This window comes from Sciurus vulgaris, assembly GCF_902686455.1.
Source record: "Sciurus vulgaris genome assembly, chromosome: 5".
In the NCBI taxonomy this organism is placed as follows: Eukaryota; Metazoa; Chordata; class Mammalia; order Rodentia; family Sciuridae; genus Sciurus; species Sciurus vulgaris.
In genome coordinates, this window is record NC_136465.1 from 47,385,951 (window position 1) to 47,410,231 (window position 24,281).

The following is a 24,281-nucleotide window of genomic DNA, read 5'->3' on the forward strand; positions in this document are numbered from 1 at the left end:
TCCCCTCATTTGGAAGTTATTAGTAGGCTTTCCTTTGTTCCATTGAGAAATAAGAGAAGAAAATATGAAGTTACAGCGAACCCATATGGCTAGCAGGAAAATCCTATTTAATTGCTTTATTGCCAGAAATGTTAAATCACTTCCTGAGGATGCAGTTCAAATGAAACATATGGCAGCTATTAGCAAAAGCTCCTAACGAATTCAAAAATATGCTTTTTATGGGAGCTTTCTCAAAAGCAACAATCAAACTTGTTATTTAAACTGTCTTACAGATAGGCATTTGCTATGTTAATTCCCCAAACTTTGATGAACACCTCCTGGGTGTTAATTTATACAGCTAGCTTACGTGGGAATTTTCTTTCTAAGCCCAGAAACAGAACACTTTGGCACTTCAGGATGTGGTCCCAAATCTAGCCATACCTCGTCTTAGAAGTCAAGGGCAGAAAGCATCTTCCAGCCAATGCCTCTCTCCCAAGGGTTCAATGCCAGAAAAGCATTCCATTTCCACCTGGGTAGTCCTAATTATCTGGTACCTACTCATTCTCATTCATGGATGGTGCTAATCACTGCTATTTAGCACTACTGTGTGGAATTATTCTTTATCTTTTCATATCTCTTTGTCATGTGAGAGTTCCACAAACAAGAAAACTTTGCTAATGGTTTTTGTACCAAGATAATGGTTTTTGTACCATGTAATTAGTGTGAGGAAATAGTTTTAATTAATTGAAAATCAAATGTTTGTATTTTCTAATTTCTTTAATGCCTCTTACCTCTGGGAAATTTTATAAATTTATTCAATTTACTCATAAATCATTTTCCAGAGAAAAAATTTTCTCTCAAATTCAAAGGTAAGTCCGTTCAGAGTATCCAGATATTACTACTACGTGTTCTTACTTTAAAGGAGAAGTTCTCAAATTTTAGATTCTTTAAATTTTAATCTTCTGTATATTGTAATGTGACCATTGTAGTTTTTTAAAGGAAGTGAGATTTGGGAGCAAAAGAATCATGCAGAACATGGTGAGATTCCAAAGTAGTTAGGATTGGCTTCATGAGAATATAGTCATTGGGGGTGTGAAGGCTAAAATAGTTCTGCTTCATAACTCAATTCACTGATTAACACTTTTACTAAATTTATAAATGCCCAGTTGTACATTTTTTGATTCAAATAAAATATGGAAAAGACCATTCTTTGTTGCTAGTCAACTTGTAAGATTTGGGGGAAGATCTTAACATTGTCTTAAATGCCTTAGCTATAAGAGAGAGATTACATTTCCAAATGTCCTGAACAGATATTCATTCACAGGTATTTTGTTATCTAAGTCAATGTCTTATCAGGAACCTCTCCAAATTTTTTTCCTCCTTCATTTCCAAACACTGATTAGAGCAGCCTCAGAGGCAAAGGGCCAGTCCTGGCTGCCATTACCGATGATGATGTGACTTCATGAAAGTTACTTGAATTTTTGGGACTTCAGAAGGTTGTTTAAGAATTGAGGGAAGTTTACCTGTTTAAAATAGTGCCTTACATTTACTGAGCCTCCAAGAATTGTTAGTTATCTTTATCCTGAGGAACTTCCTCCATCATCTATCTTTAATTGCCAATCACTAACTATCCCTATCTTGTGAATTGTTCTGTTATTCATTTGTTTGCTTTTCTCAAAGAGAAACTTAATTTAAAACACTTGATTAAAGGTAAATTCAGGAGTGAGACAACATATACTACACAGTATGAATTTAATTTTGTTTTTAATTATTTTCAATAGAGACACAAAAAAAGTAACAAACATCACCAAAACTGTAGGATAATTTCTTGGAAATGGAGAAACGAGCCTTCCAATTGTATTCAATCAGAGAAGTTCTTTAAGAGAAGGAAAAGTCAGATGACATAGCTACCAATGGAAGGATGTTCAGAAAAACGCTGGAAGCCTCTGCTGTCTATTGGATGAGCTGGGCTCTGGACCTGATCCTCACACTGCTATCTAATGTCCTGATACTCTCTTCATGTCTACATCTTTGGAAGGATGCAGATTTGATGTTCAATTCAGAGGATAAATGATGAACAAATAAATAAAGACTGAGTATTAGTCAAAACATGCTTTCAAAACAAACTCCTTGCCAAAACAAACTCCTCCTCTATTTTTATCTATAGAAAGATAGATATGAATAATTGTATCAATCTCCAGAATTCCAAAGATGTTGATCTCAGCAGTAATCATATCTCACAAAAATATAGGCATTTTGATGTTCATTGTTTCTGGAGATAAAAATTGATGTCGTGTTCTTGAACTGATCTATAACAGAGGTGCACTCGAACCTTTCTTCTCTATCTCTCTCTCTCTCACACACACACACACACACATACACACACACACACACACACACGTGCACACATTTATAACAAAATCACCCACATTATCCTGCTTTTCTTGCCCCAACTCTGTAGACTGTCTCCTGAAGATGGGGAGAGAGGTGCCACTTTCAGACCTATCCTGGGGACAGGGTGGGGATAAAACAGGCACTAAATCTCAGGAGCTTGGGTAGATTTATAGAAGGCTTCGAGCTCAAGTTGATGAATAATCGAAGTAAGAACCAAAAATTCAACTTCCTTAATTTATATTAGGGTATCCACAAAGGATAGAACTGGACAGTGTGTTGAGTCTTCTGAAACATCTCATTCTGAACCCTATTTTTAAAATAATGATCGTGATAACTGCTGGGAATGGAATTTCTAAATCGTTCATATCAGCAAATTAACTCACTGGATCAACGCCCATAGCAGTAAATAGTCAGAGCAGCTAGCTTTTTCCTGAGAACCTTATGTGCTTCTAGAGGCTCCAAATCTTGTTCTTTCAGCAGCCTTGAGAAGTAGATGTGATTATCCTTGATTTGTAAGGTAAGACAGCTCATTCAAGTGCACACAGTAAATAAGGGACAGAGAAGAGATTTGACCAATTTGCCTTTTCTGCCTCCCAATAATAGGACAAGGAAATGGAACTACAAAAATTCTACTCAAATTCTCCGAAGAGTGCTTTTTGTCTCACTTATTGCCAATGCCTTTTAAACAGAATATGGGTATATGTTAGATTGAATTATCTTCCGACAAGAAAATAATTACATAATGATTTACAGCCATCACAGCTGGGTCTAATGATTTCCCCAACAGTCCCACAGTGCTTATTTTTCTATTGCCATGCTCTATTTAATATTTTGCTATACATGTGATATTTAATTTTATTCCTAATGCTGCTGTTTAATGTTTCTTTCTGATGATAGCATAATTTTGTGTTTTTCGTTTCTTTTTCAGGCTATGCCAGGTATTTCAGAGAAGGAAAATGCTGGTAAGTTGACATTTTGGTTATGTGTTCTTTCCTATTTTAGAATAAAATTCCATTCTAAAGTAGACGTTATTAGATATCTAAAATGTATAAATCTCATCAATGTCTGGGGAAATGTTATTGTTGAATTCCTGAAAAATTAAGTTTATTGTGCTCCAAATGTAAGAAAAAATGTGTAACATAATATTAAAAATATATAATATAACATTATATTGTGTTTTAATAAGACTTCTTGTAGCCTCGTAAATATCTGCAACCACATTTTTAAGGAAAGCACTTCAATATTAATCAATATGCTGAGGAACAGTCTTTGGAAACTGATTGTTATTAATTATCAAGATTTATTTTTGAATTTTAAGTGCATATTCAGTAGCCATGGGAAAAGATGTACTTGATTTAAAACTGATGCTGTACTCCCAAAATTATAGATATAATTTAGATATAGATATAATAGATATAGATATAAAGAACTGTATTGGAGAAAAAAAAATTATACTATATTTTTCCGTGCTATGTGCTGTAATTATAAGTATTTAAGAATATTATGGGAAAATAGGTAAGGACTATTGGAAATATGGAAATTAGACTTAGATTCATGATCCTGTGTGCTTTTAAAAATCTTTTGATCTTTCCTAATATCGTCTTAGGCATTCTTTGTAACTAAAACAGAAAAGCAAAACCAGATTGAAGATGTGCCACCAAACTAGAAGCATATCACTTAGTTCGTAGACATTCTTGATACTTAAGAGCCATGTTAAAAGTTTGTAGTGTTCGGGCTGGATTTGTAACGCAGAGGTAGAGCTCTTGCCTAGCACGTGTGAGGTACTGGTTTCGATCCTCAGCACCACATAAAAATAAAAGGTATGGTGTTCATATACAGTTGAAAAATATTTTTAAAAAATGTTTGTAGTGTCACCTAAGAGAAGATAAAGTTTCAAGTGTCTTTGTAGTAAGGCATTAGAGCTTGTCTGGTGTGATTTTCATTCTAGGGATATTCATCTTCTATTTCAGAGATCTTATTTTTGCTGCTAGATCGTGTTTGCAAGTTTTCATAGTTTGTTCCTTCCATGAACTAAATTTTTCTCTCGTTTAGTCTGTGTCTGATTTCTTCAATAATGTTCCTTCAGAATAGAGGGAAAATATCGATTGGGCCTGATGTGTCAAGAGGAAAACTGCTCTATTTAACAATGTACTAGTATTCTATGGATTAAGTACAAATATTAAATAAATTTATGCTTTCTTTTTGCAGTATTTTTATTGGTGCATTTTAATTGTACATAATGGTGGGATCTGTTGTTACATATCCATACACACAAACAATATAACAATACAATTTGGTCAATATCATTCCCCATAAATGAATTTAAATTACAATTCCAAAGCACCAATATCTTTAAACAGATTCTGTCAGTTATATAGTGAATAAAGTAGTAAATAGTTAAGTGGGCATGTGCATCACAATGAGGAAGAAACTTAGCTAAAGTCCCGTTTTATTTTGGGTTATGACATTCTCTGTAATTTCCCAGATTAGCTGCGATTTAAACAAAGTATGTAACAGAGCAAAGATGTCTTCTTATTCCAGAATATCAGCAAATTCTTTCATACCCCAAAGAGAAAATTTGGATGTGAATTGTTGGCTGGTGAAGAGGATGAAGGAGTGGAAAAATCTGTCGTTTGAAGAGATAGGAAAGCAAAAAGCTACCTCCTTCTTCTGTCATTGTAATGGCTTCAGTTTGAGAAAGAAGCATTTCATTTTATCAAGTCTCTGAAATACTTGGAAATTTTTATTGCAACAGAGAACTAGAGAGAGAGCATAAATATAAGACCACCACCACTTATTATCATCCTAGGAATTTTCTTCCTCGGTGACAGAAAAGAAACATGAAATTAACTGTTGCTCTTCCTCTAATAATATTTTAGGTCATTTCTATACTGATGTGGTGCAAATTAAAAGAGTTAATAGATTCAGTTTTTGAGGTTCTATAAGGTCCGTGAAAAGTAGGACTTACCAGTGGTCAGATACAACTCACCCGGGCCCAGGCACCCAGACGCCCATCCCAGAACTCAGCAACCCAAGATTTGAACAGATTCTCTTTTCTCTTGTACATTAAAACAGCAGAATGACTGGAATTTTGATTTAGAGTTCTGGAGAATGTGCTGTTTGAGAGGAAATTTAATTTAATTTGGTAACTTAAAGATAAGAAAGAAATTATTTCTTCAAAAGTGAGTGAATTTGCCTGTCAAGACAAATGCTTATGTTTGGATATTTTATGAGTAATGGTATCAGATTTGACAATTCAAAAGAGAGTATGATTTATTTCAAAAGTTGTAAAGGACTGTAACAGTCTAAGCAATCTAATTTTTGCATTTCTAAAGTTTATCGTGCTCTATTTAAAATATTGTGAGTGTTCTGTATACAAATGTGAATCTCTTTATTCCTAGCTCTGCGCATCTTTATTTTTAAGCTCCCACTGGACAGAGGAATGGTCATGAAGGCAGAGGACCTACTCAGTCTTGGGGTGGGGGAAGCGGTAATTGAGCTCTTAAATAGGATTATCTTCATACCCACCCCTAAAGCGTGTCATTTTTTTCCCATCTCGCTAAATGAATGTAGCCTATTGTTCCTTATTGAGAAAGTCTATTTTTAATCCGTGTGAGCACTCATCCAAGCCAACTGGACCAACTCTACCAGGCTTTGTAAAGCTCTAAACAGAATCATTTTGGGTGCATTCCATTAATCATCCTTGCATTGCCATTATGTGTTTGTCCCCGTGTGGGCTTTAAATAGCCCTCTTCTGTTATGATCCATGCTGCTGTACTAACACAGCCCAGGGGGATCCGTTCTACTGCTTTTCTTCTACCTCATGAGGACAAACACTTTTTTTTCTTTTTCTTTCTAGTACCAAGGATTGAGTTCAGAGGCCACTGAGTCACATTCCAGCTCTTTTTATTTTATTTTGAGACAGGATCTCACTAAATTACTGAGGCTGGCTTTGAACTTTTGATCCTCCTGTCTCAGCCTCCCAAGTCAAAGGAATTATAGGTGTGTGCCACCATACCTGGCTCAACTGAGAATTTCTTACCCCACCTTATTCAAAAGCTTCCTAGGAAAAAAATCATTAAAATATCATTTTCAGGAAACTGTATCAGAATGTGAGTTTTTAGAATCAGAGATACAGCCCAACCTATTTGTTGTTAAAATAATTAACCTAATCACACGAGTATATACATGTACACACACAAACACACACACACACACATATTTGTATCCAACATATATATTTGTATCCAACATAGACTGTTACAGTCCTTTTCAACTTTTGAAATAAATCATACTCTCTTTTGAATTGTCAAATCTGATACCATATATTTTCCTCCATCAGACACTAGAGTCTTTGTGCCTCTAAAGAGTAGGCTCAAAGCCATTGGTGTATTCTCCAACACATCTGCTTCCTATCTCTGTGGCCTTGAGTAAGTTACTTAACTTCCTCATTCCCTCATTTACAGAGTATAAATAAAGAATCTGCAATGGAATTTTTGTAAGACAATAAATCTTGGTACAAAGTAGGTCTAAAAAATGATAGCTGTTTTTTATGATGATAAGCTGTCTTCATACCTCTGTGTATACAGGCCACTGGATCCGAGTAAGCTCTCTGCTGTCTGTGTATGCCCCCAAGAGTCCTTACAGCTTCCTCAAGGCACAGAGTAACTAACAGTTAACCAGCTATCCATGTGAAAGACAGAGATCACTCCCTTCAAAGTCTTCTGAGTGAGTTAATTCAGAAAGGTTGTCATAGTATAGGCAGAATTGGTCACATTTAACCCCTTATTAGACATTCTTTTTTCTACAAAGCTGATATTCTCTCTTATGAACAGATAATCTTGAATTTTCACAAAAGATTAGTCCCTGGGAAATATATACCCTCTGGGCCATTTTCCCATGGCTTGCTTATCCCCCTCAATCCCCAGTCCCTGGGGTAATTGGAGCCTATCTACCCAGCAGCCCTACTGGATCCTATCTGCCTCACTTCCTGCAACATAATCCTGTCTACACTGCTCTTTGCCCCTTGCCCCTTCCCCCTGCATTGCTTTGGTTTAAGGGTTCATTTCCCATTGAACTTTTGCAATAGTGTCCAGAACTGGTTTCTCTGCTTTATCTTATCATTACACCCATCTACTCTGTTCACTGTCATCTGAGTTTTCTTGGAAAAGTGGGACCTAATCATACCAATTACTGCTCATTTTACCTGTCTGTGCATTGTCTACAGAATACAATAAAACTTTCCTGCTTGACACACCTGGACATTGGGAATCTGGATGCAGTATAATTTATTGTACTGGGTATATAAACTTTACCCCTCAGATCCACTTCCTGCTTTGCTTCACCCTGTGGACTAAATCGATAAGTTTCTATCCTTTCTGTCTTCCCCAGTCAGCCATGGAGGAGCCTCAGCAGAAGACTGAGTATGGTGTTGGGCCATTGAAGCTGGATGTTTCATTCCCCCAACTGCCTTGCATCACTGATAATGTGACTTTCTGTTCCACACAAGTTTCCAGGCTCTGACAACCACTCTCTCCTCCCACCCTGTGTTTTCCCTACACTTTTATAGTTTCTCTGTTAAATTCCCCTCAATTTACCCCATGTGCCATTCATTTCCTATTAGGAGCTTCATGAATATGTATTGCAATATTTTCTCTTCTTTCTATTCCTTTGTTTAGTTGGTTGATTGGTACAACTACGGCCACCACATCCAACCACAGAGACCCTTATAACTCTTTATCTTTCTACTTCTGCCTCGGTCTGTGGCATATACCTGTCTTATAAAAAATTACAGTTGACAGGCAGAATAGAGAGAAGTAGAGGGAAAGTTGTCCAATTTAGAAAAAAAAAAATAATGACTAGATTTTTCTGCCTCCTAAATGAAAATAGTTAACGCTTCACCCTTTCGGGAAGAAATGTATAGATGCTTATGATTTATAATGCTATAATGTGCTCTCCATTGAATAGAAACATGTGACATGCTAGGCACAGTGGCACACACCTGTAATCCCAGTGGCTGGGGAGGCTGAGGCAGAAGGATCACGAGTTCAAAGCCAGCCTCAGCAAAAGTCAGGCACTAAGCAATTCAGTGAGACCTTGTCTCTATATGAAATACAAAATAGGGCTGGGGATGTGGTCAGTGGTCAAGTGTCCCTGAGTTCAATCCCCAGTACCCTCCCTCAAAAAATGAAACCGATAACTGAGGAAATAAGCACTTCAGCTTAGTCATTACAATGTCACTGAACATATTTGAGAAGTAGTAATGTGGAGTAATGTGAAATTTCTCATTCTAAAATTAAATCTCAGAACACCTTGCAAATTTTGTCAAGCTACATGACAGTTCATGGACCATTATCATTAGCCAAAAATGGCATTTCCCCCTGTCTTAAAATCCTTCTTGCTTTATTAGACTTGACAATACTATCACCTCCTTAATGTAATGTATTATTTCCCAGTAGGAGATCATCATTGATTGTTCTGTGGTCCTAAAAACACTCTGTGTCTCATTTTCTTGCTTTGCTGTCCTCTCCAGCTGTGAGCTTTTCTTGGTCAGGAATATTGTTTTTGTGTGCCCTGTAACTAAAACAGCTACTACTATACAGTATGTATTCTGTAGATATGTGTTATTAAACAAATTATTATCGCAGAGATGCTTTCATTTCAACATCAAAGATTTAGTGTCAGTATAGTTCTAAAATTTTTCTTTAACCTTCTCTCCCCTTTGCTCCATCACTATTTCCCTTCAGAACTGCCAAATATCTCAACAAGGTTCTTATTTGGGGATCTATCCCATACAAATGTATATAAAAGGGTCTCACTGAAAAAGATGACTTGGAACCTGACTTTGGTTGTATTCATAGGCCATTTTTGCTAGAATGTTCTCCTGCTTCAAGGTGATTTGGTTGGCCAGAAAAATATTAGAAATCAAGATAATGAATTATAGCTTGAAACATTTGTGAAAGGTATCTTTCTTTCAAAAGCATACAACAGAGTCATAGTCTCTCCAAACTTTGTGTTGTGCCTAGTAGCAAGGCCGAGAATAGAAATCAAAGAGTCCTGTGACAAACGTGTGAGAGAAAAAATCAGGGTTTTCATGATTTCATTCCATGCTCCTTGTAACATGCTAAATAACAAAGCCAGACTTGGTGCCTTTTGGTATTAATTTTCTTGGCTGCCTTTGATCACTGAGTAGGGAAATACAGATGACAAAAATAAGAATTAAAATGGAAAAACACTTCCACCTTTGTCAGTCTGATCATCATTGCTCGGATTCAGAGAGTTATCAGTGTGATCTTTTCACTCTAAACCATGGTCCAAAAATTTACAGATCCAAAGAGATTTGACTGAAAAAAAAAAAAAAATAGGACTCCTGTAATTTTAGAATTCTTTGAAAAACTCTACCCAGTTGCATGTCTCTGTTTTGGTATGAATCAGATTGTTTTATGGTGAACACCTCGAAAGTCAGAATTTTCTTTCACTCAGTTCTTTGTTTTCCAAGCCTGGCATTATTGCAGTTGCCTGGCATTGGGTGAATAAATGAATAAATGAAATCATTGAAAATTAGCCAAAACCTTCTTCTCCCAAGGCTGAAAGTATGTTCTTCTAATTCTACTCTGAAGGAAGCTCCTCCTGTAATTGCAAAGAAACCCCAACTGTTTATAGGTTTTCAGGATCTGAAAAGTGTCTTTATCTGGCCAGACTGGGTTTTGACCAACATTCTAAATTCTTTATTCCCTTTCACTCTTTGAAAATGAATTTCACTATTTTTAAACTAATGGCTTATAAATACTCATTGCTTCATTTTTTTTTAAAAAAGTACTATGGTCTCTACTTGCCTGTTTTCTTATGAGGAAGGAATTTAGGGTATGCCCACCCATAACCTCTTGGTTCCTCTGAAACCTAATGTAAACTAATCCATGAAAAGCTGCCTGTGATTGACTGGGTTGTTGAGAGGAAACACATTAGCTTTCAGGTATCAAGGAATTCAGAGAAAATATAAGCAAGCTATTCTTAAATACCAAAGATCTTGAACTCAGGATTTAAAAAGTAAAGATCAACTTCTGAATGTTCCTTAATTTTCTATCGGTTTTTCACTTACTGCTGAATAGGTGAAACAAATTTACTTTGTCACCAGACACAATAAAATATAATTCCTTTTCTTCTCAATTATATTTCAAGCAAAACTGGTGCGATAATTTTTTTAACAAGTTCCATTTGAAACATTTCATCTTCCAAGTATGTCTCCCCAGGTGTTACTTCCCTGATGTCTCTTTCTTGTGGTATTTAGTGTTTCCTAGGATGTCTTTCTGTTTGTGAATTATCTTCCAGACCAGACTGTGAGCTCCTTCAAGTCAAAAGCCCCCGTTTCATCTTTCCCACTCAGTGTAGTGATTTGCAGAGAGCAGATTCTCAAGAAATGGCTTTGGAACAATCTGCTTATTTGGCATATCAACCACTCCTGCAGGCACTGAGAAAATCTCTTGTCTACCAACAACCAGTACTTTCCACAATACTTGACAAGCTTGATATTTGTTCCGAAATTTTTCTTATTCCAGAAAGTCTTGTGGGCATTTAGGTCCTCCCATCAATCCTTGGAAAGAATGGCTATCCATGGTATGAAGAGGACATTGCTAACTACCGGGGTGGGCCATTTAGAGGCTTTCGCATTTCCATCTTTTAACGGCCATTAGTCTTTTATCTGTAAAAAAAAAAAAAAAAAAAAAACTAATTTGTCACTTTCATCCTGCCTGAAGAAAGACAATTTATGAAAAAGTCCTTTGGTATCAGTTTTATTTAGAAAGCAATAAGAGTTTTCATTTAATCTGAAATCGTATCTGACCGTTTCTTTAAGTATTTAGCTTTATAGAATTTCCAGTTACTTTTATTAATTAATGATGTGAATATATATGCAAATACATGCCCACAAGGTAAATATACATTGATTCGAGCTTCTTTGGAAGTTACATGGAATAAAGTATGAATTTGACTGTTGGAATGTGAAAAGACCTACAATTCTGCTGGCATGATTATACTCTTCTCTGACCCTCCATTGGTCAGAAGAACTTTGATTTGTTTTTCTACAGGTTAACGTTTAAGATCAACATCTCTTCCATGTGACTCTGCGGCCATTTCTGTTGCAGAATTTTGAAATCACTTTAGGATTCAGTTGTCCAAATGGGAAATCCTGGACAGTCATTAAAACCATAACAAATTAACCAATGCCCAGTAAAAAGACTGGTGCTATCCTACTGCTCTTGGGTGTCAGTTGTGTAGAGAATAAATCACAGTTTCAGGGAAAGAACGGATCATGGATTAAAGGAGCTATTTTGGCTTGACTACTATAATCAAGTAGAAAAGATCTCACAGAGGTCCTAAAGTGCTGATTTAGCAAAATTGTCACTCAGGAGTCCTCAATGAGGTATTGCATTTTGTTTTCAAAATTATTGAGCTTCCCCAGAAAACACATTCCAGTGACTGCCAACTGCTCACATTTTAAACCTCCTCTTAATATAAATGTTAAATCAATTCTTTCCTATGGATTTAAGAAAATAGATAACTAGAGGATAACAGTACAATTCATCAGCTCATTAATCTCCCTTCCTCTTTACGTCTATGGTCTTCTCCGGTATGTTTATTAAGTGTTTCCCTCACTGTGCTATGATTTTTTGAAAGGTAGACATTTTAAATGCACCTCTGTTAATGTTAGCCTCTTAAGGGGTGTTTGAATTAATGCGTGTGGAATGAATGATTGAATGGAAAATAATAGCAAGCATCTACTCTGTGCCTGCACTTGTCTAAGCACTTTATAGACATAAACTCATTTAAACCTCTAGCTACCTTTTGAGGTGGGTGTTCCTGTTATCCACATTATACAGGTTGAGGAATTTGAGGCTCAATGGGTTTTCTAAAGACACCCCAAATTACACAGTGGCCATGCAGGATGCATCCAGCAACACCAACTGCTGTGTGGTGGTCAAATGCCAAGACTCCTCAGGCTGACAAATATATTTTCCATAACCTGGTCTTACTCTTCCTCTCCAGGCTTATCTCCCATCCTGCTCTAAAGTGTACCTTCCGTTGTAGTCATGGCAACAGCCTCCTGGTTCCCCTGAATTTGCTTCTGCATAACTTGACCTTTGCTCCTCCTGTTTCCTTTCTAGAAATTATCTCCCCCACTCCCCAAGGACTCATTCGTGTCCCACTTCCATTCTGACGTCTACTTTGATAACCCCTGCTCATATGAATTTCATACTTTTTGAAATGTACAACTACAGCATATAAAGTCTCAACAAGTCATTTTCATAATTAATCCTAAATGATTTTTCATTGCCCCTGAGCATTTTCTTTGTCTCAGTCCTGCCTCCCAATGATCTTTTACGTATCTTAAAAAATCACCTATTGCAGTGCGAATTTCATGAATAGGTTTTATTTTAGATCAGTTTTAAGTTCACAGCAACATCGAGTGGGAAGTATCATTCAAACTATATGAGATTCTAGTAAAGGTAAAACTAAGGAGACAGTAGGATCAGTGAGAACCAATGGCTTGCAGGCACGGCACAGGGGATTTTAGGGCCGTGAAACTATTCTGTGTGATGCCCTTATGATGTAGTCAACATATAGTCTTTTCAGATTGGCTTCTTTCACTCAGTAATATTCATTTAAGGCCCCCCTGTTTCTCTTCTCAGCTTGATAGAGAATTTCCTTTTAGTACTGAATAATATTCCATTATATTCTGCAGTAGTCCCCCTTTATCCATGGAGAGTTTGTTCCAAGCTGCGTGAAATCACAGAGTATACAGAATCCTACATGTCCTATGCTTTTTTGTACACATGGGCTAGTAAGTGACTAACGACGGACATGCTGGGCCAAGGGATGTTCAAATCCCAGGCACAAGAGAGCAGGCTGGCAAGAGATTTCATTACTACTCAGAGCAGCACATAATTTAAAACTTATGAATTATTCATTTCTGGAATTTTCCATTTACTATTTTCAGACCACATACAACTGAAACCATGGTAGGTAAAACCCTTGATAAGTGGGGACTACTGTACCATGGAGTGAAAGGGACTTATTCAATACATTATTAATGTAAAAGTTTTTTTTTTTTTTTTTTTTTCAAAAAAAAACCCTCAAAGATAATAAAATACATTACACACTTCACTAACATTAACTTCTACCCTTTTTCTTTCGGCAAAAGCAACTTTCTTCTCTTAGTCATTAACTTAATTTCTCTTCCTTGGAATTTTTCAAGCTTTTGAATGAAAAATATCACTAAATATAGAGAGTTATAATTTATAATAGTTGGTGAATAGCACCTACTGTATGGTGCTGAGAAGAGAGTGAGGTGTTTCCTCTGCATTCTTTTTTAAACATTCACTAAGCTGTTTAGTGAGCTTAAAAAGTACTGTATGAATCTCTCCTGCTGCAGGGCTGCTGTCTTCTCTCCTCTCCAGGCCTCACCTCACCACCTGTCCCACCTACAAGTATACTGATAAAATTATGACAAAGTTAGTCAAACTATCATATTTCATACAATTTATACAAGCTACATTCTCCTGTCTTTATGTCTTTTCTCTTGAAGCTTACTTTCTCAAAAAAAAAGTCTTCTGTTATCTTTTGCTTGTCCTTCAAGGATGAGCCTGAGTACCACTTTTTGCACAAGGCCTTCTACAACGTCCCTTTGTCTCAGACTAATTTCATGGCTGATCTTTTCTATAGCTCCTGAAAGGAGCAGTCAGTGTGCCTGTGACCCTCTACCCTGATCTGAGGTCAGAGTCAACTGGTCTACAGTGGATAGGGTGGGAATGTAGCCACACTAGACTGAAGGCCAGAGAATGTATTGACTGACCAGTAGCCATGTACATGTCATCTCATCTCTTCTCTTTCTTCCTCTTCCCCCCAAAACCTCACCTCCCCCCCCCCCCCTCATTTAAATCATGGGCTACAGAGCCTTAGTCAATCTGCAGCAGGTGTTTTGGTTAATGGTTCATTTAGACTATGAGCTGAAGCAAACCATTCTGGCAAAGAACAACAGGATTATGGAGTGACAAGGCCAGGGCAGAAAAGTTAGAGACAATGCAAACTAGAGAAAGAGATGGAGAAAGTAGAGTCCAAAGAAGTTGACTTCCTGAGTGTCAGTTCCAGTTCTCAAGAGGCCCCTGGCCGGCATCTGCACAATGTGTATGCTATCTTTGCCTCTTAGGAAACTCTATTTAATTGGACCTAATATGAATAAATTCCTTGCATTGGATGATTAGATCCTTCTTTAAGTTCCTATGACTATACAATTATGATACAAAATGATCTATGAATTCTCAGCATCACAAAATATGATCTGTTACTTAATTTGATATGATGTTCTGAATCATTCCCTGTTTCTCTTATATGTACTCTGTCTCCCAAAATAAAAGCAGCCACGTTTTGTTTTCTGTTTACCTGTTTGTTTTACTCCACAGGATCTAGAAAAATCTAGGTATCAGTGAATATCCAATAAATTCATATTTTTTCACAGTGAGACTATCTTCTTAGGCTACCGAGCCATATTTTTAGTTCATAATTACATTCCAACCCATAGAATATCTTTCTATTCCATCTCTCTTAGCTGCCCTTATCCAAATCAGTACCATCATACCTTGGATTTATGAAATTCATGGATCTCTTTTTCCCTTTGACCAAATAAATTATCTTCCTTTTTAAATCACTTAATTTTATCCAGAGGATGCCAATTTTCAATTTGCATTGTAATTTGCTTAGGTCAAGTGCTACTGCCCTCAATAATTTAATATTTTCATTAGACTATATTCATATTCCCTCATTCTACTTAATACCAAGTAGTATGATCTTAGACAATAATAGTTAACACTGTAGGCACAAAATAAGGATGATTATAAACAAATAGATTATGTAATTATAAATAAATGTATTCATTTATCTATGAAGAATATAAATAATCAAAATGTTACAATTGGTACATTCTTAAAAATAAAAAAAAAATCAAGAGAAAAAATTAAGAATTTGGTTGGACTTACTTGTATTCCATGCCTTGTTTTTTTTTTTTTAATTTAAATTTTTTAATTTAAAGAATTCATATATGTGTGTGGGATGCAAGAGACATTTCTGTGATTTTTTTGTCTTTGTACCAGGGATTGAACCCAGAAGTGCTTAACCAATGAACCATATCCCCCGCCTATTTTATATTTTATTTAGAGATAGAGTCTCACTGAATTTCTTGGGCCCTCACTAAGTTGCTGAGGTTGGCTTTGAACTCGTGATCCCCCTGCCTCAGCCTCCTGAGCCCCATGAACCACCATGCCTGGTGACTTTCAAATTTCTCTGTGGCTGCCTTCTAGCTACAATGAGAACACAGGAGCTTCTCTCTATGCAAAACAAAAATTATACAGGTGACCCAAAAAAGAACATAAGACTTTTTATTTTGTGACTTCAGTAAAGTAGGGAACTGACTTAATATGGCAATACAGCCTTAATCATTTTCTAATATTTTTGAGCACCAAAAATGTTAGAGTCTTAAAAGAGTCATCTCAGTCTGACGTGTGACCCTGACTCTGGGATGGGGCTCATCATTCTGCAGCTAATCAGGAGCTTTCTCCCAGATGGTCCCTGACAACAGAACATAAACAGAGCGGTGACCTCCTCATCCTCACATGCTGGGAGCCACCTGGCCTTTCTGTGATGCAGACAAGAGGCAGTGGGATGAAGACACATTCAACATGTCTCCAAATGGAGATGTACAAATACCTTCCGGCATTCCAAAAGCTTTCCATCTAGAATGGAGGTCAACTTTCGAAAAATAACCTCAGATCAAACATGGACATTTTCCTGAAGGAAACAACACATGCAATTTCAGCAAAGTGGGTTTAGTTCTATTACAGACAGAAGTTAGCAAGAAGCCCCCTACTTGCATTCTGGTAGAACCTGAGTGAGCCAAGCTAAGGGCGCTGAGCCATAGAAAGAATTCCACATCTGGAAAATCTTTGCTCCATCTGTGATAGGTTTTCTTTCTCTTGCTCTTTCTCTACCATTTCCCATGACTTCAACTTACCTCGCCTTTGTTTTCTTTAGAGAAATTATTTAACCCTTAGGGTTTTGCGTTTTGTTTTGTTTTGTTGTTTTGTTTTTAGGAGGCAGAAATGCAAGAGCTACCTCATCATCGTGTTGCAATGCCCTCATATCTCATATTTAATTTATTTCAGTGTCTACATAAGTGATACATATAACAAGAAAGACAAAGATCTGATAAACTCTATGAAATTAATTTTAGAATACTTTATGTTGGGAAAAAAGATATACTTTAGGTAGTCACAGTACTTTGTTTTTTATTTGCATGGATTTAATATTGAACTTTACCTTCTAATTCAGAGTTTTGTTTGTCTCATAAAATAGTTAATAATATGGAGCACACAGAAATAAGGTTACATGTTAATACCATCATACTCATTGATATCATATATAATTATGAAAAAAAAATGCTTACTATCCAATCTTCATCTCACCTAAGTCTCAGGTAAGTTGCATGGCATTAGAGTTTGGATTTTCTTCCCTTCTCATTCTTGACACTTTCTTTGAGAATACCAGCCAACTGAAGATGTGTCTGCACTCAGCCAGGCTACATGCCTCACTTCCAGCATCCTTTTGGATATGGTTCGATGTTCTCCACATCCTACACTCTCTACACCAGTATTTTTGCTGAAATAGCTACCTTTTCTGAACACTTCTTTTCATACCATATCCAAATTTCCATATTACCCCCTCTTGGAAGCCTTTGAGGAGCTTCACTTCTTGGAAATCATTAGATTGTCCTGAACTCTCAAATCCCATATCTGAACTTTTTATAAGGTGTTCCTTCCTTTATGTCCTTTATTATCATTATTTGGATTTATTTTCTCTATTATATAATAAAATTCATGTCCGATTTATCTTTTGATGTCTTTTACATAAAGGATACTCAATAATTATTTGAATAAAAGAAAAATGGCATCCTTAGTCGAGAATAAAAGCATACCTTTTAACGCAATGTTTGTTAAAGTGTGCCTTTGTAATTGTGTTAAAGCTTGCCTCTCGAATACTTGTTTAAAGTTTCAGATTCCTGGAAGCCTCCAGGCCTGCTGAGTCAGAATTCCTAAGGCCCAGCAATCATAATTGTTAATATACTCTCCATGGAATTCATATAAACACTGAAGTTTCAGGATCACTGGTTTATGTCAGTGAACATTTCCTACTTATTTTTCTTATTTTTCTTTCCCACATGGGTAGAATCGCAATTTGTACTTCAAAAGTTTTCCTGCCTAACAAAATCCTAAGACTTAAGACAAATTATCGTGACACTGGATAGTTACCAAAAGGTCATATTCTATTATATATAAGCAAAAATGTATCTCTTCTCTCTCTCTGATATATTGGACTTATAAAACTAAGGCACTACCCACAGAGAGTTTACAGTCAAGGTAAGAGAATAGATACATAATAGGAAAGGTTTATTGAGTAAACAAAGCAATCAAAGATACCCTATATAACTACAGTTGCATGCATTTCCCTTTAGACAATCTACTCATTGTCTGATCTCCCAAAGACAACAACCTTTTAAAGAAACGATAATAATTCTGTACACAGACATGGTGGGGATAGGGTAAGGGGGACAGACTATGCAGTGAGAACCTGAATTTCACACCACCCCACCAGTCACTTTCAGTGCATGGATGTTTACTGGGACTAGGTTCTTGTTTGAAACATACATTTCTCTGCATCCCTACACATTCGTTCCTCTTCTAAACTTATTCACATATTGGAACTGTCCAGAGAGTATTGCTGAGCACCATTCAACAGGAATTCTTGTCTCTATGAAATGGAGGGTATTTTGGGGGTAATGAGTAGGAGACCCCTATGGAATGGTGACTCTGGACAGCAGAATGGCAGAGGATTCAATGTCACAGAGAAAAGAAAGAGGTCACAGGAGTGAAGATGTTCAGAGAGAAGGGGGGGGGGCGAATTACATCAACTAACATCACTGAATTTGCAATGTTGTAATCCTGGAAATAAGGGAAATTGCTGAATGCTGTCTAAAAATGGACATACGTGGCATAATCCTCCAGTAAGTTACAATCTTCAGCTTTTCCTAGTGGAACCTATGATCCCTGTTCCAGGTTAATGCAAGAGCAGCCAAATGTCAGTCAGCCCATCAGTTCCCTTTCTCTCCCACTTCCTCTTCCCTCCACTAGAAAGTCAAGGGCCAACGATAAAGAGAGAAGTGCTGGAACAGTGATGTAGGTATGTGCTGCCTTTCCTGCTTGCCTGTTTATTTGTCTCAGGATTTCCTTTTTCTAGACCTTGAGTGCATGTCCTTTGAGGAGGCTGACAGCCTGCTGAGCAAGATAAGTGGTAACAACTAAGCAGTAAGATTCTCAAGATACTCTGGACATTTGGCTGAGGGTGAGGACATCTGGGCTGGAGTTGTCCAGAGAGGACAGGGGAAAGAAAACCTTGAACAACTGGAGTGGAAGATCTGAGGCATTTCTAAGCAAGGGAAATGCTGTTACAAAGTCAGGATTGTGGGAATGCAAGAAGCTCCATGATGCAATTGTGTAGCCCAGCCAGCTCCAGCCCAGAGTTTGTGTTTGCAAGGAGAAAAGACTGGGAGAATGAGATTCCAGGCTCCAACAGGCCTTGGAGGGTGATTACAATTTTTAGTAAGAAGGCTAAATCTTATTAATGAGTGGTATTACCCCAACTGCAAAGATCTAGAGACATCCTTATTCTTAACTCTTTATTCAGTAGTAAAAGATTAAAAGGCAGCAACAATTATTTTAAAAAGATACACCACATTAGAAACCCTTTGAAAACAAGCACAATCACTATTGATGAGGGACTTTTAGTGGGTACATGTCATGGAATTTAAGACTAGGTTAGAAAAAGTCAAACAAATTTTGAGTTATGCTTTTGCTTTTGGTTATATGCTTTTAAAAATTGGGCTCCAATTTGTTATTTGACTATTGCTTATGATAATAAATAACAAATGACATCATTAAGATAAAGAAAAGATAACATGGAATTTAGAGAACTAAAGAAAATAGTTCTAAAAGTCTCTTTACTTTCCAACTGACTTCAGAGGGAATAATCCTCCTAAGAAATGCTAACCATTTCCTAAAAAATAGCTAGATATAAAGGTGACCTACTTTTAAATAATCATATTTTACACTTAAATGGCAACATTGCCTGTTCTACTTCCTGTCACCATCTATCCTATATTTTTCTTTGAATTTTTTGGTTTCCCATATTCGTGCATCATTGACAATCTAGTCTTGGTGCCAGATGTGAACCACTTTGTGCATGAAATTCCAAAGAAAAAACACTTCCATTTCCCTCAGAGGAATTTTTCCAGTGTCCAGTGGAATATTAACAATACTTACCAATGCTACTTTTTATGTAAATAACAAATATCAAGAAACGTGTGAATATAGTTGTTTCATTCAGAGTACATTGATCAGCTTTTCATTCCTATGACAAAATGCCTGAGGTAATCAACTTTTGAAGAATAAAGTTTTATTTTGGCTCATAGTTTTGGAGTTTCCAGTACATGATTCATTGGTCCCATTGCTTTGAGTCTGAGGTGGCACCTCATTGCAGGAGTGCATGGAACATAGTTGCCAATATCACAATCTAGGTGGCAGATAAAGGAAGAATAAAGGAGGGTGTCCTTTGAGGGACATGCAACATTCGAACTAGAGCACAATGGCTGATAAAAACCTCACAAAACTGTGTTTGCCCTTTTTCTCTGTCTAGATCTACTCAATTTTGGTCTCTTGATCCTAGTCTCATATACATAAGAACAGTTTTTCCCAAACTACTTATGATGATCAATTTTTTTAAAACCAAACCATTTTAAAATATGATGGAATGGTATTAATAGAAAAAAATAAATTGGAAAATAAGACACTAAAAATAGAAGTTATTTATCATTAGATTCAACAGACATAAAAATTCTTCTGCAAGAAGTTTTTAAATGACTCCTCTCAATTTCCATGCTCGTCTCTGACCATCTATCTAGACCCTGACCAGACTATGGTCACACATTAAATAGTGTTAAGAGACCAAGAAGCCCAAACCAAATAAGGATTGTGAGGGAACATTAGGGTTGGAACGTCCCATGACCTACTCAAAGAGATTAGGAAAGCAGGGTAGGCATGAGATTTCTTTGATGACCACATGTGTCTTCAAACATGTGGTAATTCCACCTCTTAAAGGAATGTATGCTGGGAACAGTGGTGCATGCCTGTAATCTCAGCAGCTGAGGAGGCTGAGATAGGAGGATCAAGAGTTCAAAGCCAGCCTCAGCAACTGAACAAGACCCTAAGCAACTCAGTGAGACCCTTTCTCCAAATAAAATATTTTTAAAAGGCTGGGGATGTGGCTCAATAGTTAAGTGTCCCTGGGTTCAATCCCAATACCAAATAAATAAATAAATAAATAAATAAATAAATAAATAAATAAATAAATAAATAAATAAATAAATAAAATAAAGGAATATGTCCCCAAAAAAGCCTTTGCTGAGAGTCTCCACTGCCCTTTAGCATCTGGTTTTTTTATTTCAGGTTTCACATGCTCAAACTTCACCTCAGATGCCCTCTTCCCTGGGAATTTTACAGACTGTCACCTCCTGTACAGTTCTAACATATGTGAATGAACTGTGATGCTCAATCTCCCGCAATTTTACCATTTCTTCCATTTTCTCAAAGACTTTCTTTTTCCTTTCTTCTCCTGGCTTGTCTTCCTTAAGTCTTTTGTATGAGTAAGACTTGAACTTTTTTCCTTTTTTGTTTTGTTTTCTTGTTGAAAATAGTTGGGAAGAGGTTTTTCGATACTCTTTATTAAGAAGTGACTGTGAAAATTATGTCCATTTTACTGCTAATGTTAGCAAAATGCTTGTTCATTTAAATAACTTTTTTTAAAGCTTCCACTATGAATCTTGAAAAGGGAATATATATCTATACAATTAACATACTCTAATATAATACAGTAATAATCTATCATTATTCAGTTGAAATGCTTTTATTCTTTTATACAGCATGAGTTGATACTAATTACCATTCAATATGGAATGAGTCTTTCATAATACCTTTCAAATAAATTTTATTATTGGTAATACCTGAAGTGCCTTATTATAATATAATTTTATTATAGTATAATGTGATCTAGTATTACTAGAGTATGTATACTCCAAACCAGTTATTATTCCACCAACAGCAATTTCCTCCTTGGTGACAGAAGGACCCCATTCTCTCTACTTCTCTTTAAAGAGCATATCTGATTTTCAGAGATGCATGATTTGCTTTTGTTGGAGAATCTTAAATAAGATCGATGCTTGAACACTGAAGTTTTTTCCTAGTTCTATCTCTTTCATGTATTCTATAAAATGCTTATTTATAAAATATATCAATTTTCAATTGGATTGCTTGTATTTTACTTATTGATTTGTAGAAGTACTTTATTTATTATAGATATTAACATGCTATTGGTTATATGTGTTTAGTCTGATGATTTCCCTGATTATCATTTTGCTTTTTTTTAATCAATGCACGAACTGCTGCATGAACTCATGCACCCTAGAGTTCATCCCACCCCATCCTTACCTCATCCTCTGTCACTATAGTTTTGCCTGCAGAAGTATCTATAAACTGGAAAAGGTATTATCAATATTCTCATACGAGCTTTTTTACTTATTTTTATTTCTATTGAGTAATATGTTGGAGTGGACTTATTTGGTAAATATATAAGGATATATTTAACTTTATAGAAAGAGCTTCTAAACTGTTTCCAAATTGGTTGGACCATTTTACACTCCCACTAGCAATGTATACATTGCTCTACATCCCAACACTTCCTGTGGTTAGTCTTTCTCATTTTAATGGTAATATATCTCAGTGTGGTGTAATTTGCATTTCTCTAATGATTATGTGGTTAAGCATCTTTTCATATACTTATTGACCATTCATATACATTCTTTTGCGAAGTGTCAATTTAATCCTTTTGCCCTTTTGTTAAAACATGATTAGAAGAAGAAGGTCACAAAACTTCTCCAAGTCTTCTGGCTTTTTCTCACATTTAGGTGTATGGGTCATGATCCATTTAAAATTCCTCATTATTTAAGGTGTGAGGTAAGGGTCAATGTTCTTTATTTGTTCCATATGGTTATCCAATTGTCCCAGCATTATTTGTTGAAAAATATTATCCTACCTGATTGATTTACTTTGGTACCTTCATTTAAAAAAAAAAAAAAATCAGCAGGTGATGCTGAATTAATCTTTGTTTGAAATATTTTATTTGCTTCCATTGCTCTGTATGTTTGTCTTTAAAATGGATCACCCTGTTTTAATTATAGTTGCTTTATAGCAAGTCTTGAAATCAGGTAATGTAAATCCTCCAGTATAGCTCTTTTTTTTTTTCAAAATTATTTTGATGCTTTTAGGGTGTTTGTATTTTTATATAAATTTCAGAGTCAATGTGTCAGTTTTTAAAACAAAAAACATACTGGAACTTTTATTGGTTTTGTATCAAGTCTATAGATTACTTTGGGAAGAAATGACATTCTATCAATAATAAGTTCTCAAATCCATGAACATGGTATATCTTCTCTATTTATATCATTTTAAATTTCTCTTAGAAATGCTTTGTAGCTTTCAATATGTAAGTATACAAATATTTTTATTAAATCTATGTGTTTCATATCTTCTGATCATGCTATAAATGGTATCATTTTGTTTTAATTATTACATGTTCATTGCTAATATACAGAAATGCAGTTGGTTTTGAATATTTACCTCAATCCTGTGACACTTCTATAGCCAGATTTTATTCTAGTTAATCTGATTAGGGATTAATCAATTTTCAAAGAACCAGCTTTTGATCTTCTAAATTGTCTACTTTCAATTTCAATGGTTTCTTCTCTCATCTTTATTATTTCCTTTATTCTGCTGCAAGGTCCAAAGCACCCTTTATTCTAAGACTAATTTAGTCTCATTAGTGAGGCACAACTATTCGGGAGATGATCCATATTCATGCTGGCTGATGAGAACACAAACTAATTCCAGCCTGTGGGAGCTCCAGGAAGTGGTCTGCCTGCTGATTTCCAGTTCTTTCCAAGCCTTGAAAGGTACCATCTCATGACTGAGCAGATGAGTATTAAGCCTCAGATTTGAGAAGACCCCTCTTCCAAGTTTCAGACTGACTCTTTATGCTGCATCCTTTTCTTTGGTACTCTGCTCTACGAATTCCAACCAATCTCCAATCTCTGTTGCATCAACGCTTCCAGGCTCTTTGATCTTCCTCTCTTTTTTATTGTTCAGAAATTGGCCCCAGGCAGAGGAATGAGACTGAAATCATGTAGGATTCATCTATTTTTTTTTAAACCTCTCAGAGATCACAGTTCTCACATCCCATTTTCCAATTTCTGTGTTAATAGTTTTTAGGGGTTTTTGGTTTTGTTTTTGTTTGAAAGGGCTGTTGTATGTGTGTGCACATGCAGCCAGCAGGATCACTTCATTCATAGAAGCTAAGTCAACCTGCAAACAGTTTTATACAAAAACATTCAAGTCTGTTCATATTGACACATATCACAGTATATGACAGTTTTTAATAATCTGGTTCAATAGGTTATATGAACATTGAGGGAGAAATAAGTGGGATCCTGTTTGGTCTGACTTTGAAGTTATGCCTAAATGAATGTACTTGAGTATATTGGAATTATCCAAATTATCCAAAATGGTTTTGGATTTTATTGTTTTGGATGTTTCCTGTTGGCATACTATTTGAGGTGATAGACAATTGTTATAATCAGAGGTAATGGTATCTGGCACTTTCATGGACATGTGTGACAATAAGCAGACTGTACATTAAAGTAA

The 24,281-nt window shown here is 36.0% G+C and overlaps 1 protein-coding gene across 5 annotated transcripts in view; it reads left to right on the plus strand.

Annotated features, from left to right (window-relative positions):
- The window catches only part of DLC1 (DLC1 Rho GTPase activating protein), a 379,234-nt gene that overhangs the window by 181,359 nt on the left and 173,594 nt on the right, over positions 1-24,281 (plus strand). For 4 of the 5 annotated variants that reach the window (XM_079142732.1, XM_079142731.1, XM_079142737.1 and 1 more), the window contains one exon: positions 3,302-3,335. In XM_079142732.1, the coding sequence (XP_078998858.1) occupies positions 3,302-3,335 (34 nt within the window). Of the gene's footprint in view, positions 1-3,301; positions 3,336-4,425; positions 6,206-24,281 lie in introns of those variants that run through there. The other variant, XM_079142738.1, reaches the window with a different exon arrangement.